Source organism: Puma concolor, chromosome B3 (genome assembly GCF_028749965.1).
Source record: "Puma concolor isolate L17-30 chromosome B3, mPumCon1.1.hap2, whole genome shotgun sequence".
Taxonomy (NCBI): domain Eukaryota; kingdom Metazoa; phylum Chordata; class Mammalia; order Carnivora; family Felidae; genus Puma; species Puma concolor.
Genome location: NC_141672.1, coordinates 129,474,933 through 129,490,802, shown reverse-complemented (window position 1 = coordinate 129,490,802; position 15,870 = coordinate 129,474,933). Strand labels below are relative to the sequence as shown.

General features: G+C 43.6%; 1 protein-coding gene across 2 annotated transcripts in view; it reads right to left on the bottom strand.

Moving 5' to 3' along the window:
- Positions 1-14,510, bottom strand: part of TARS3 (threonyl-tRNA synthetase 3) — a 63,326-nt gene extending 48,816 nt beyond the window's left edge. The window contains exons 1-4 of one of the 2 annotated variants that reach the window (XM_086711388.1): positions 14,057-14,510; positions 12,971-13,039; positions 12,134-12,330; positions 5,102-5,225 (exon numbers count right to left, since the gene is read on the bottom strand). In XM_086711388.1, coding sequence (XP_086567514.1) covers positions 5,102-5,225; positions 12,134-12,330; positions 12,971-13,039; positions 14,057-14,374 — 708 coding nt within the window. In that variant the 5' untranslated portion in view covers positions 14,375-14,510. The remainder of the gene's footprint in view (positions 1-5,101; positions 5,226-12,133; positions 12,331-12,970; positions 13,040-14,056) is intronic. The other variant, XM_086711389.1, reaches the window with a different exon arrangement.
- Between the last annotated feature and the right edge of the window lie 1,360 nt (positions 14,511-15,870).

Sequence of the window (15,870 nt, the reverse complement as noted above, 5' to 3'; positions counted from 1 at the left end):
TTATTAGTCCAGTAACATAAGTAAGCAAGTGCATACACCTTAAGGGGATAAACATCAAGACACAGAGTAACACTGGGGTGCCTGGGTGGCTCAGTTGGTTACGTGTCCAACCTCAGCTCAAGTCATGATCTTGTAGTTCGTGAGTTTGAGTCCCGCATCGGGCTCTGTGCTGATAGCTCGGAGCCTGGAGCCTGCTTCAGATTCTGTGTCTCCCTCTCTCTCTGCCCCTCTCCTGCTCGTTCTCTCTCTCTCTCTCTCTCTCAAAAATAAATAAACATTACAAAGAAAAAGACATCAATTTGAAAAGAAAATCTTCAATGCCCACTGAGAAGAGAACATTTTCTGAGTGCTTTGCAATTATACCAGAGCCATATGCTTGGTTCTAGCGTGAAACTGCTGCTCTGAGCTGCTCCTACACCATTTCCTTCTGCACATCTTAACTTGCAGAGAAGATGTGACAGCCTCAACCATGGCTTGGACCACTGAGGGGGAAGCAGCAGCATGCAAGCCCAATTCAGCCCAGAGTGGAGGGAAGCCAGGCGTGACAGACACTGATTTCCTTTCTTTTTCTCCAGAGGCAGCAGCTAAGCTGAACGCAGAGGGCCGAAGTAGTTTTCTGTCTCCACAGCAGTCTCCACATGCTTTTGACAGAATGACTTTTTTGGGGGAGAAAAGTATAGCCTGGGAATGCCTGCTGGTTGCCTGAGACCCCTGGGCAGGAGGACACACATGAGTAAATTCATAGTCCAAGGGCTGGTCATCACATCTACAAGTTCAGAAAGTTTGGTTTTGAATTCCTAAGGAATCAAAGGTTTATGGATAAACTAAAACTAACTGAAGTCACTAGATACATAGAGGTACCAGAAAAGCAAGACAATGGAGTCCCCTGGCAGCCCTTTCTTTCCCTTATTAAATAAAAAAAACCTTACAATTAGAAAGCTGTTTGACAAATAAGTCAAAGCACAGGGAGTCCTCTGAGCAGGCTATGTGCAATCCCAACCCATAGCATTAAGCAGGGATATGATCCACAAACTGCCCCAGAGCCTCCGTCCTTGGCACAGACCTTTGCTTTGGATGGCGCCAGGGGGGTAGGCTAACTGCCAACAGGAACCCAAGTGTCTTCTTTGGCGCGCTGTCTGCACCTAGATGTTTGTTGAGCTAAACACTGTGTTGGGTGCGGAGGATACAACAGTGAAAGAAACGAGTCACTGGCCTCATGCAGTCTACCGCCCATTGTGAGGGAGACAGGCAGAAACAAACCAGTAAGTGCGTAATCACGAGAGAAGAAGAGGATGTAAAAGGAGATGAACAGAGCACTGTAATGATAAATAACAGAGAAGGCTCTGCATTCACAGGGAGTCAGGAAGGCCTGTGTGGCTAACACGTAAGGGATAAAGTAACTTGAGAAAAGTTTGCAGAGGTAAGAAAGGGCCAGTAACCCTGCGGGCCTTCTGGGGGAATCTGGGTTTTATTCCAAATGCAATGAGATGCACTGAAGGGTTTTAGGCAGAAAAGAAATTATTCAATCTACATTTTAAAACATCGTTTGGTAGCAGGAATGGATTTCATGGGAATGGAACAGCAGGTGGACATTTTCTTGGGCAGTACTATAATAACACCATTGTTGAATCTCAGTAATGGCAGCAGAAGTGGACAGAGTCCAGATATGTTAGGACAGTAATGGCTTACCAATTAGAGACTTGGAGTTGAGGGAACAGGTAGCAATCACATACAATCTCCAAGATTCTAGGTTGAGTAACTGGGTATGTGGTGGAGTTGTGCCCTGAGATGGGCAGACAGGGAAGGAGTAAGTTCTGGGGCTAGAATCAAGAGTTGTCACCGTGGACATACTACAGATTCCTGTATGATATCTGGATGGGGATATTACATGGGTGGTAATGTACACAAGACTGAGGCCTGTCTAGCTACAGACAGAAGAACTGACAGCGGACAGTTAGCAGACAGGACAGCTTAGAACAGGAGCATAAAGACAGAGGGTACTATGACTGAGCACTGAGGAATTCTTCACTCTGGAGAAAGATGAAGAAAACGCCAGCAAAGAAGACTGAGAAAGATCCAATGGTGGGAATAAAGCCAGAAAAACACTGGTGCCGTAAAGAATCTTAAAAGAAGAGTGTGGTTAACTGTCATGACTGCTGAGATAATACACAGGATGCAGGGGGCAGCAGCCACTGAAATTGGGGGTGAAGCCTGACTCACGCCATGATGTACTGGAAGAGACCACTGAATGGACTACAAGCACAGAGCTAGTGGCTTCAGTTCCTACATAAATCTGCTTGTTTTGTTCACCTCTAAATAAAGTGCCCTACATTTGCTTAAGCCTGAGATCACCGCAGCACATCACTGATTTCCCCCGGGGTTTCACCAAAGCTTTAAAGTAGAATATATATCTATGTATATTCTTTTACCAGATGTTAGGCTTACAAAAGGAAATATCATGAGATATATTTGAAACCAGCAAGCTGTGTCACTTTATAAAATTCCCCTTGTTTCTGTTGTGCATGTTCGTCAGCTTTATGTGGATATTCTTCCTGTCATTTTCTACATGAATTTATCTAGAAGGTGGAGAGTATTTCTTCTGTATGTTACATTATGCACTAAAATAGTCTTATAAATAAAATCACCTTTAAAATAGAAAGGTGTTGGGGCGCCTGGGTGGCGCAGTCGGTTAAGCGTCCGACTTCAGCCAGGTCACGATCTCGCGGTCCGTGAGTTCGAGCCCCGCGTCAGGCTCTGGGCTGATGGCTCGGAGCCTGGAGCCTGTTTCCGATTCTGTGTCTCCCTCTCTCTCTGCCCCTCCCCCGTTCATGCTCTGTCTCTCTCTGTCCCAAAAATAAATAAATGTTGAAAAAAAAATTAAAAAAAAAAAAAAATAGAAAGGTGTCTTGAATGTTTCCATAGAGCAAAAAAAACCTTTAAAAAATCATTATCACTTTTTAAGTTTATTTATTTAAAGAGAGATTGTGTGTTGGGGGGGTAGGGGGTGGGGGGTGTGCATATAAGCAGGAGAAGGGCAGAAAGAGAGGGAGTGAGAATCCCAAGCAGACTCTGTGCTTTTGATGTGGAGCCCACCGTGGGGCTCGATCTCACGAGCACTGAGATCATGACCTGAGCCGAAATCAAGAGTTGGACCCTTAACTGACTAAGTCACCCACCCAGGCACTCCAATTTATCATTGCTTTAGATCTGAGTTTTCAAAATTTGTTTCCTATAGGGTTTCTTTTTCATGGATATGTATTAAATATTATAAATTAGTTTATGTTCAATATCTTAGTATATTCACAGTAACAGGAAAGTAAATTCCAGGAAAAACAACAACAAAAAATATTTGTTACTAAGTTACATGAAAAGAAGCATCAAGAGCTTAGAAATGTTACTTAACTATTTTGATACTGGTTGCTTCATCTGTAAAACGGGGATTAAAACAGTACCTGTGTGCTAGGGTAACTTGGGACTCAAGGAGATAATACATGTGCGCATAATGGGCCAGGCCAGTGCTTGGCTCCGGTAAATGTTTATTACTATTATCATTTTCATCAACAACCACAGATATTTATGAAAGCCCTATAATCTGATGTCAGATACCATGTTACGAGCATGGCAAGCAAACACTGGTTAGGCACTCTAGAAAGATTTCCCATGATAAAGAATGTTTCTTTTTTTATGATGTTACTGAATGCCAGGAGGAAAGGACTCCAAAGATACCAACACCTCCATGGAACATTAAATTTGGTAGTTCTCCCATTCCCCGAACACCCCAATGCCTGACACATTGAAAAAGTTCAATAGCCAGCTATTATAAAAGAGTCATAGGAGCAACACCTGCAGACAAACCAAGAGCCAGCCAGTGTAGGCAAGCACAAGGCTTTCGGGTAGGATTTGGGCCTTTAGTTGAGGATCAAAACTAACTGCCCCACCAACTATCATGGCTGCTCTTGGTTCCAGCCCCTATTTGACTTTCTCCAGAAACTGACACTATCTGAAAACCTCTCATTGGTTGTTTTCTTGTTTAATACCTCCTCCTACTAGAGGTAAACTCTTTGAAACAGGAGTCTCCATGTTCTGTCCACTGCAGCCCTACAGGGTCTGGCACATGCGTCCAGCACTGTCGATGCTGGTCAGGTGACTAAGGGAATATATACAATTGTAAAGTCTAGGGATGACATCTGGGATGATGCTAGGCGACAGTTGTTAACAACTAGTAAGAAAAACTAAATAATACATATATGTTTTGTGTTTCTCCTAAAAATTGCTCTTTCTGAATCACTTTCAACATGATTTTATTAATATTGTATTATTTAGCTACTTAATTGTTATGCTTTGCATATTTTAAACAGGAAAGTAATTATAGTATGGTTCTTATAAGTTTGGATTAACAAATCAAGAAATCAAGTGTCACAATTAATAGAACCTAAGCTAAGCTTAGGTTAGGTTTTAGGCAGATAATGGACACTGCCTGAAGAGAAATTGCAAAGCTAAGGTAACAATGTATATCAGAGACCTACATGAAATGTGGTATCTATTTTATAGAATATTACATTAATAAGTATTTAAAGGATATCTAAGGGGTGCCTGGGTGGCTCTTTGGCTCAGGTCATGATCTCGTGGTTCATGAGTTTGAGCCCCACATAGGGCTTTCTGCTGTCAGCACAGAGCCCGCTTTGTCCTCCTCTCTCTCTCTCTCTCTCAAAATAAATAAACTTAAAAAAATAAATAAAAAGATATCTAAGCTTTGATAACTTTTCCCAATTCTCCTGCACATATTATATTATAAAGTAGACCCATTTCTAAGAATCTATTAAAAATTCATGTCAAATGTACATTGATTTTATAATTAAAGCATTATAGCATAAGGACACAACTATCTTCAGAAATGATAAATAAGGGCTACTTTAAAAGCTGATATCTATTTGTATGTATTCATTCCACAAAAATTCACTAAATACTTACTAAACACCAATACAGAAATTTTAAGTTCTAGAAGGTTACAAAACTCATCATTCTTGACTTCAATGTGTGTCTTTGTACATAATATAGTTCACAATATCCAAAGTTTAGTTGATTCTTTTTAAATACTTACAGCTTGGGCTTCCTCATTATCAAACATAAGCAGCTCTAGAGTGGAATCCCCTTCCAATGGACGGTCCAAGTCCCATAATTCACCATTGACTTTGGCTACCACTGCGCTTTCAGCCAGTTCCTGACTGGTAAAAGAAGAGTCATGTGAGAGTTAACCTTATCACATGCTGCAATGATTTGTTAAAACAAAAGATTAAAACAATTTTTAGGGCTTTTTTTTGAGTGAATAGAAAGTACAAATGTAAACTAAAAGAACAGGTTTTTCAAATTTTGTAACATTTATTTTAAATAAAAAAATAGTACACATTCACTGTAAAAAAAAAAAAAGAAGAACTTGGAAAACAGAGAAAAGACAAAGAATAAAACAAAAATCACATTTAAATCTCACCACTCTGAAATAAATGATCCTAACATTTTGGTACATGTCTTTCTAGTCTTTTTATACATCTACCCCTCCTCCTCCTCCTCCTCGTCCTCCTCCTCTTCCTCCTTCTTCTCTCTCTCTCTCTCTCTCTCTCTCTCTCTCTGTTACACACACACACACACACACACACACACACACACACACTTACAGTTTTTTGAAAATTATGGACAAAAATAACACATTAAGAAACCTGGAAAGCACAGAAAAGCAAAGAAAAACATATCACCTTCAATCCCACCACCCAGAAATTACTGTTAACATTTTTCTGTATGTCCTTCCACGTTTTTTTTTTTTAATTTTTTTAACGTTTATTTATTTCTCAGACAGAGAGAGACAGAGCATGAGTAGGGGAGGAGCAGAGAGAGAGGGAGACACAGAATCTGAAGCAGGCTCCAGGCTCCGAGCTGTCAGCACAGAGCCCGACATGGGGCTCGAACTCACAAACCGTGAGATCATGACCTGAGCCAAAGTCGGTTGCTCAACTGACTGAGCCACCCAGGTGCCCCTGTCCCTCCACGTTTTTAGGTAAATACATACACCAATATAAAAATCATAATAGTACCATTCTGTATATGTTACTTGGTAATGTAATTTTTAAACTTAGTAAGTCACACATTTTCCCAGATGGTAGACAGACTTGAAAATCATGCTGGTTGATAGCTGCAGCAGAATCAAGAATTGATTAATGGACCCTCCATGGCTGGGCACTTTGGTCATTTCTTGGCAGGAATGTTTTGTTTTGTTTTGCTTTGCCAATGACAAATAACACTGCAGCGGACATTCTTGAACACACATCTTCGTTCCCAATTATTTTTTCCCAGGAAAAACCGGTCAAGTAAAACTGCTGGGTCAAGGGCAATGCGCTTTAATGAGCTTGCTGGAATATACTGCCAAATTTTCCTCCCAGGAAAGGCACAAGAATACCTTTTCTCTGTGCCCTCACAATGTCGGGTACTACTAAACTGTGTCATCTTTACAATACAATGTTTTAACTTGCCTTTCTGTGAGCAACTTGAGCAGCAGTACAGTGCTGTGGTGAAGAGCACCTGCTCTCATGTTAGAACAACCTGGACTTGAACACTGGGCACTTTATTCTAAGCTTCAGTTTCTCATCTGTAAAATGGGAATTTATACAACCTTCCTCATACATTTATTCTAAGGATTAAATAAGGTGCACTCTCATAATACAAACTTAATAAATGTTAGATATTGTTATTAAGGAAGTAGAATTTTACTTCATTCTTACTGGCTGTGATGGGCTGCTAAGGATTCTTCAAATCCATTCCCTCCTTCTGGTACAGTTTTCCAGGTTCCCCTGGAAGTTTGGAAGCAATGGGTACCAGCAGAAGTGGCCTGTAGCACTTCCATATCTCAGCCTTAAGGCAGTGGAGACCCCTCTTCCACCCTCTCCCCGCCTTCTGCGGACTACAGCACACTGGTGGGGTTCCCTGGACCATGCACACTAGTGCAACGTTGTACATAAAGATGGTCCAGCAACCAAACATAAGGAATTCTGGTCCCCAAATGACTTATGGAGAATTGCTGCCCTGTCAAGCTGGACCCCGCACCTCCAGGTTGCTACCTACCTACCTGAGAGAGACTTTGATCATATTTAAGCCACTGAAGCTGTTGCAGCAGCCTAGCTTCTATCTTAACTAATACAAAAAAAAGTAAAGGGGCACCTGGGTGGCTCAGTCTGTTAAGCATCCGACTTTGGCTCAGGTCATGATCTCACGGTTCATGAGTTTGAGCCCCTCATTGGGTTCTCTGCTATCAGCATGGAGCCCGCTCCAGAAACTGTACCCCTCTCTCTCTGTGCCCTTACCCCACTTGTGCTCACTAGAGAGCATAAGACAGAGGTCTCTCTCAAAACAAATAAGCTCAAAAATTTTTAAGTTTAATTAAAAAAAAAGTAAGAACTTGGAAGTAACAAAAACAAAACACATGGCACTGGCTCAGCAGATAATCTGATATTTGACAAATATAAATATTGGTAGATATTTGATAAAATATTTGATACAACCTGCAGGCAAACTCATGTGCTTACAATGCCTGGAGCATATAAAGCAGCAGTTACAAAAAGGCAGAAGGTTGGTAAACACTGGGTAGCTATTGCAGTTTTTGTAAACACCACCAGACCGAGATAGGCTCCAGTGAGGATTGTCCCGTTCACAGGCAGAGATGGAAGGGACAGGCCTCCGCCAAGAGGCTGTGCCTGTGGCCTGTAATTCAAACTGATTAAGAGTCCAGAAATGTGGGGCCGTGCAAGATTAGAAAAACAGTCTTTTGTCCCAAACAGCAGGAGGGACTGGCACTTAAAACCCCTCTCAAAAGCCACACATCAAGACAGACAAGAGGGGCCAGGCCAACCACACGGATTAAGGGGTGCTGCCCTCCCACAGCCTGTTGTTTCCTAGGACCTCAGTCCATTAAATTGAGGGAGAGAGAGGAAAGAGTCAGGCACAAAAACCAAGGAACAAAAGCATGAGAAGTCTCCGTCTAGAAGAATTCCTTCTTGTGGATTACTTCTCGCGGATTACTCTCGGAGATTACTTCTCTTGGAACTGATTAGAAGCAAACTGACTGGAAGTCTACCACGCTGGAGACAACTGTGCTGCCCAGTGACAAGCCCAGCTTACAAACACCTGTGACTGTTGGCTCCTCAGAGGAGCTCTGAGCCCCCCCAGTGTGACTAGTGAGGATGAGGGACAACTAGGACCTTCCCACAGAGCAAAATCAGGGCCCTTGGAGGACAGTGGACAAGCAGGCTGCTCGCAGAAAACAAGGGGTGGCCGGGTGGGCTGATCTGGCACTACCCATAGCCAGGCTGTGGGCCTCACAGTCCCTGCCAGCAGGACCTGATGCCTTCCGTACATTGCTGTCTGTGTTATTCCTTCTTTTCCTCCAAACACGCTTCCCTGTGATGGCCTTGTGAGTACCCCACCACTGCGTATACGTGCGGGATGGGCAGCCTTGTCAAGTAGTGTATTTGCTGCCAGAGTGTAAGGAGCCAGCCTGACGGGGGTGTTCTGCAACTCACTTGGACATCCTGCGCTTTCAGCTGATGGGACCCAGAGTTGTCTCACCTGGGGAGGGACTGAGCATGTGGGATGATGAAAAGAGGGTCTCACAGATCTCTGGATGTCAGAGGGGCACACTGTGGCAGATGTGGTCCCCTAAACCATGCTTCCTCTCTTCCATGGCGAGAAGGCTTTATAGCTGGACATGCGGCTGGCAGGCAGGAGCTACATTTCCATTCTCTCTTACAGCCAGGGGTGGCCATGTGACTAAATGTGAGCCAATAGGATGTTAAGTGGAAATGAAAGTGCGCCATTGAGGGGTCTGGGCCTCAAAGCATCATTGTTCTTCAGCTGCTCCTCCCCGCCCGCCCACCCACCCTGCAGGAGAGTCCGTGGGTCCATGAACTCAGCTTCCACCCCTCCCCGTGGACAAACCCTGCCTAGGGAATGGCAGGCGACAAGACAGAAGGAACCCAGGTCCACCAAGGAATGCATGGCCCAGAGACGTCCTCCACCAGCCTGGGCTGGTCATCTCTGGACTGCCAAGTGAGAGAATGTGATGTCTACCTCATTTAAGCCATGGTCGTCGGGAGTCTCTTGCCACAGCAGTTTAGCCTAACTCAGGGGTGCGCAAACTTGGACTTCATCAGAGACTCCTGGAGGGGCTCATAAATATACAGATTGCTAGTTAATTCAAGAGGAGTGGAGCAGGGCCCCAAGAATTTGCTCTTCTAAGTTCCCAGATGGTGCTAGTGCTGGTGATTTGGGGACCATATTCTGAAAAGAATTCTTTCATCAACTACTATGAACTGTCTTTTGCCCATTTCTTTCTACTGGGTATTTTCTTAGGATAAATGGCTATGAATAGAATTACTGGGTCCAAGGGTTAGGGTTTGCACGTTTTTAAAGGCTTTAAAAGTCTGAGAGACTGGACCTATTTATCTGCCCTACACCAGAGTCACTTCCCCAAGACTGTATCAGTATTAACGTCTATTCATAAATCTTGGACAAATCAGTAACACATAATAATTTCATTTACATTTCTCAGATAATCTATTCCTCTGTTGAAGTTTTCTTCTTTTTCCTATTAATTTGAAAAATACTTCGAGAGCAATCATTTGTTCTATATGGTACTTTTTTTCACATCTGTCATTTCCTGTTTTATGTGTCATTTTTACACATAGCCATTTTTCTTGTTTTATTTTTTGTGCAGTTTGAATCTTTCCATATTTTCCTTAATGATTTCACTTTACATGTTATGCTTAGAAAGGCATACACTTGCTCAGAGCAGGAACAATCATCTATGCAATCAACTCTCAGTTAACCAAGACAACAGGCAGTATAATTTAATAAAGCTATTAATTTCTCATTTATTTTATATCCAGACACCTCACTGAACCCTTACGTATTCAGATAGTTTTTCAGTTAATATTAATCTCTAATTCACTTTTTTAGAGTTCCCTCCTTGTTAAACTGTTCTTTTTCTAACTGCCTGAGTTGAACTCATAGTCTGTTTCTTTCTATTCTTATCAGAAAAACCTTCAACACTATAAATCACTACTTTAGATATATTTCACAGATTTCTGTGGAATGATCACTACTTTAGATATATTCCACAGATTTCTGATATATATTTTTTCCTCATTAGAAGTACTTTCTAAAATTCTGTGCTTGTTTTTAGTTTGTTTCACGGGAGTTATTTTGAAGAGGTTTTTTTTTTTTCTTTCTAATTTTCAAGTTTTATTCTGTTTTGTCTTGTCATTCAATGTTTACTGAGTTCATAACTGGTATCATTTTACTCATTGACTGTGAACGGTATGTTTCTGCATTTTTTTATTAAGGTTCTGAGGAACCAAAAACATGACCACAGGTCTGAGAGATCTCTGTCTATAGACCACAGCGACTGGTGAGCAACCACTAAGTCTACCTTACAGTGTTACTATTCAGACACATGATCTTTTCAGAACTGAGAAAGGCAGGTTAAAAGTATACCATTCCTGAGTGTCTATAATTTTCTATTTCTGATTTGATGCTACATTATGTAACTCAAAAAGGTTCATGACGAATAGTTATTACAGATTATACTGTTTGTCTACTTTGGAAATAAGTCCCAGTATCCCATGTGATGATTTTGGCCCTGAAATTCTGAGGTCTGATAGTAATATTATGATCACTGCTTTCTTCTTACCAGGTTTGCCTGATACAAGCTTTGGTTAATCTTTTAGTTTGGGATAACTTTACTTTTGGGCACTCTTGCAACCCCTCTATCATGAAACTTGATTGTAGGGGTTGTAAACTGGTACCCTGTAGAAATGCATATTATTAAGGTTACAACAAAGAACATCTTCTATAATCAAGTAACTTTGTTTCCCAAGTTTGAGCTGGTTTTTTCAGTGTAGGACTTCTCAGTCTCCAATATGCTAACATGAAAACTGACTCTCCATGAAGAAACATAAACTTATTTTGCCTCAAAGCCCATTTTCCCAGCACATCTATTCATGGAGAGCCTGAAAAACATGGGAACAGGTTGGGAGGGGGCTGCAGAGTACAGGACATGATAGGATGGGGAAAAAAAAAAACCCCCACACAATCTTAACCATAGTTTTCAAAGGAAACCTGAGTACTTCATTTGTTGAAAAAACTTGCTTTTTATATAGCAAGTTGATTTACATGGCAGTTTTGAGCTTTAGCTTCCATGGAATTATATTTAATGCTAGGAATTAACATTGGTCAAAATAACATAACTTCACTAATGTATCTACTTTCTAGGAAAGTCAAAGTACTTATTCCAGGGTTTATACATACACCCTCACATACATCTTCAATCTGTATGTAAGTCATTTTGTACATTTCTGGAGGCACTTTAATTTTCAGAGTATTTTACATATGCAGTATTTCAGTTAATTTTAACAACCTCATTAGGTAAATGGGAAAAGTAACATTTCCACAGAAGATGTAAGGAAACAGGCTTGGAAAGATCTGCCCCACTTAGTTTGAAGAACCACCCATGGTTATTTACTGGTGAGACAATAACTTGACTTGAAATCAAGTCCAGCAAAAGATCTGTAAAATCTCATGGTAAAATCTTGATGACCAACGTCAATGTAATGGGACCTGTCAAGGATTAAACGTTTTTCTCTACTGTATATTTTTATCAGAACTTTAAAATGTGGACATTTTAAAGAGGAAGAGGTTTTATTCTGATATTCAATTACTTATTTAAATGCCCTCTTTAGAAGCCAGAGGGAAATAACTAATGACATTTAATTTATTCAACTGAATGGGGTGCCTGGGTGGCTCATTCGGTTGAGCGTCCGACTTCAACTCAGGTCATGAACTTGTGGTTCATGACAGCTCAGAGCCTGGAGCCTACTTAGGATTCTGTGCCTCCCCTGCCGCTCCCCTGCTCGCTCTCTCTCTCTCTCTCTCTCTCAAAAAAACAAACAAACAAAAAACAAACAAAAAAAAACCCATTAATTTATTCAACTGAGTAAGAAAAAAAACACTTTTCACAGCCCCTGAGAACACAGTGTTACCAAGCGCTGGCACAATACTGAATAAAGAATATCTTCTCCAAATTATGGTTTACCTAATTTCAGCAGCTACTTGATAAGGTGTTGTTTTCCAAACTTCCCCTTCCACTGTTTTCCCATCAGCCACTCTCACTGTGATCACATTGCTTGTATTCCCCTTTCTGTCATTAATGGCAAATAAGAGCTGATGGTCTCTCTTCAATATTTCAAAAAGCTTCAACCTTTCCTTTATGAAATTTGGTTGATTTTTCACCTGAAAGTCATCAGAATACAAGAAAGTGAACATACACAGCCCACTTTGTTCTAACTGTTCAACCTCCAGTAAGTCTCACCCATACTCTGCACACCACAGGTCATTTCCAAGTCTCCTTCCAGTCACTTCTTTCCTCCTTCTTAGCTCTCAGGGTCCAGCTCAGAGCCCACCTTGTCTAACTAGCATGTCTCCCTACACTACATGTTTAACACCTGTGTGTGCACAGTCCCCTGATTCAGCACCTATTTATACACCACACTCCTTTGTTCTCTACTGTCCTTCCTGTTTGTCTGATCTCAACCAGACTGACCCCTCTGAGGCCAGGTATTCCTCCTTAGCTCCTGCCAAGTATTTATGCTGGAAACATGCTATTTTGATGATTTATACAGTAGCTAATTTCTTTAACACAAAAGAACAGCTGGGCTATCTCAACTTAGACAAAACAGCACTTAAATACAGCTGACTGTCTAGCTCATCTCAAAGTTAAGACAACTTGCATCTAAAGCTAGCAAGGTTTTAAATATACTACTGTGGCCCAAAATAGCAATTATGTTTTAATTAAAGATCTTGGGCAATTAACTGTATAAGCATATTTAAATTACAAGTCGTATTTTACATTATTTCCATAGCAACAGCTTACCTCACTCTCAGGCCCACCTTCCTCCTCCTTCATTTTAGTACTCTTTTCTTGGCTTTGACTAGAAGGAGGCTGAGAAATAAAGGTGAATTATAAATAACTCACAGCAATGACAGGAAAGAGCGACGCATTTGGAATGTGCAGAAGAGAGGCACATGCCAGCAGTCAGCAAGTGTCCCATGTTGCAGGCTGGGCTTCCCTGACCACCACCTACAACTCTCAGCGGGCAAATAATTTTCTGGGTTCCATCCTTCCTGTCTGTGCATTTTCACACACTCTTGCTAAGTACACGTAATATGTTTGGCTCTTGAAAGTTTCACCCCTAAACTTTCAACAGATAATGTCGCTGTAAAACGGTTGTGTAGCTGCCGCCGGACTTTAAATGCACTATTTTAGGAAGATGTTGCCAGTGCACCACAGTTACCCTTGGTGAATAACTCAAGAACACCCCTGAGAACAGTCTGAGAAAGCTTTCAACACAACACTTCAACTTAGGTTGCACGAAGATAATTTGTCCTTCACCGAAACAAAATATTAAAATATTGTTAAATAATAACGTTAAATATACAGACCGTACCAAGAGAACAACAAAACCACCTGTCGTCAATAGCTTAGAACCAGCCATTCATTAGAGGGAATGGAAGAGTTTATATATGTAACTGTTGGTCTTCCTGCTCAAGGAAAGAACAGAGAGTTTTAAACGCTCCAGCATTTTTTTTTTTCAAACAAAGGAAAATGCTATTTCTGCCACTGAAGAAAATGTGTGACAGACAATTTACTGGAAGAACTGCGAAATCACACCATTAAGTCAGTCTGGCGACTGCTGGAAATACGGGGCTCCAAAGGGTATCCAGGCTACTCACTGGTTCCCAGGCCTTAGCAGGTGCACAGAGCAGCGCTCCGCGAGGGGCGGGTCCTGCAGCGCACAAGGACCGCACCCGTACTTCCTGCGGGACCAGCGCTACCCGCACACCGTCGCTACCCGCACACCGTCGCTACCCGCACACCGTCGCAGCCCGCGGCACCGCCCTCCCGGGGCTATAGGCGGCAGCCGCCCGCCTTCCCCAGCGAGCCCTGCCGCCCCGTTACCTGCGCGCCGGCAGCCGCGCGCCCGGCCTCCTCCTGCGCCGCCGCCGCCCGCGCCGCGCTCTCCAGCTTTGCCTGCTGGCTCAGCTCCTCGGCGAGGCACAGCCGCAGGCGGGACAGGCGGTGGCGCAGGTCGCGGTTCTCGGCCCGGAGCTGCGCCACCTCCCGCGTCAGGCACGGCCCCTCGACCGGGCAGCGGTCGGGAGCGTTCAGCTGCTCGTCCCTCAGGCGCTGGACCTCCGCCCACAGCCAGCGGATGTCCTCCTCCTGCCGCTCCAGGCGCGAAGCCACGGCCTCGGCCGCCAGGGCCTCGGCCGCCATGGCAGCCGGCTCTGCACCGCACCGACGCCGCTCCGTGTGCAGCCTCTACGGCCAAGAGGGTAGCAATACCCCAGGCCGGCAGAGCGAGACAGCGGCCGTTCTATATATAAGCTGAGGGAGGGCTGCGACGGGGAGAGGCGGGGCGGGGCTCTCTGCGGGTCGTGGGGTGGGACTCTAGGAGCTACAACGAGGCGGGGCGACAGGGAGGGGAAGGACTATCTGGGGGGCGGGGTTACGGTGAGGGGCGGGGCGACGTAGAGGGGCGGGACTATCTGCAAGCAGGGACAACAGGAGGTGCGAGGAGGCGGGGCGGCAGGTAGGGAGGGCCGACGAGCGGAGGAGTGGCGGCAGAAGGGGCGGGGCGGGGCTCTCTTCAGGGCTGGGACTGTAGGAGCTGTGGGTAGGCGGGGCGACTGCAGGGGTGGAGTTGAGGCCGGGCACACTGCTGGGGTGGGGACACACGCCGGTTTAGGGCCTGGAGAGCGGCGTGGGGACTGAATAGGGTCACAGTGTTTTCATAGCTAGCCGCATATCACCATGCATTGGTTGAAACGCAAGTTATCCAAAATCTTGGGAAGGCTAATATCTCACTTCTCAGCATGGCTCTGTCTTTACTCTGGAATTCTGCCGGTCACTATTCTTCCAACTTGCATCTAGGTTCTGAATAGTGGCCACTGGCTTTCAAGCCAAGGCTGACCAAGTGCAGAGGCTGCTGGGCACAGAAGATCTCTAAGAAAAGGCGACTAGCAATTGTTAGCTTCTCGCTGGAGACCAGGGCAAATGCCACAGACACTCTGTATACCCCGTGACTGTGAGCATGAACCTTAGTATAATTGGAACACAAATTGATTTTTTTTTTTTTAAGTACGCTTCACCCCCAGCACGGAACCCTACTCAGGGCTTCAACTCACGACCCTGAGATCAAGACCTGAGCTGAGATCAAGAGTTGGAGCTTAACTGGCTGAGCCACCCAGCTGCCCCATGACACAAATTGATTTTTATTAACATTCTTAGGACTTGGAATGTGTCATACACTATTCTATGCTCTTTACAAATATTAACTCCTCTAGTACTCATAACAAAAAACACTACTGTTATGTCTGGTATATTGATGGATAAACTGAAGCCACAGAAAGGCTAAGTGACTTGACCAAGGTCACACAGCCACTGCATTACAGAGCTGAGATTCAAACTCAGACAATTTGATGCCAGTGTCTATGGGCCTAACACTGTGGTGCCTTTCAGTGTTGGTAAACATATGACCATTTCATATGAGATACAGATAATAAATGCCATTAGAATTCCAAAATAGGAGAGCTTAGTTGGGCTGATGAAGTTAAGACAGAGAGTAATTGCTCTGGAAAATAAAGGTTGGCAGTTATTAGAAAGGTCGCGAGGTGAATGAATGCCACTCTGGGAGCAGATTCAGCATTCCAGAGGCTGGGATGGGGCAACTAATGGGAATAAGCTAACTGGAATCACAACAGCTCCCAGGA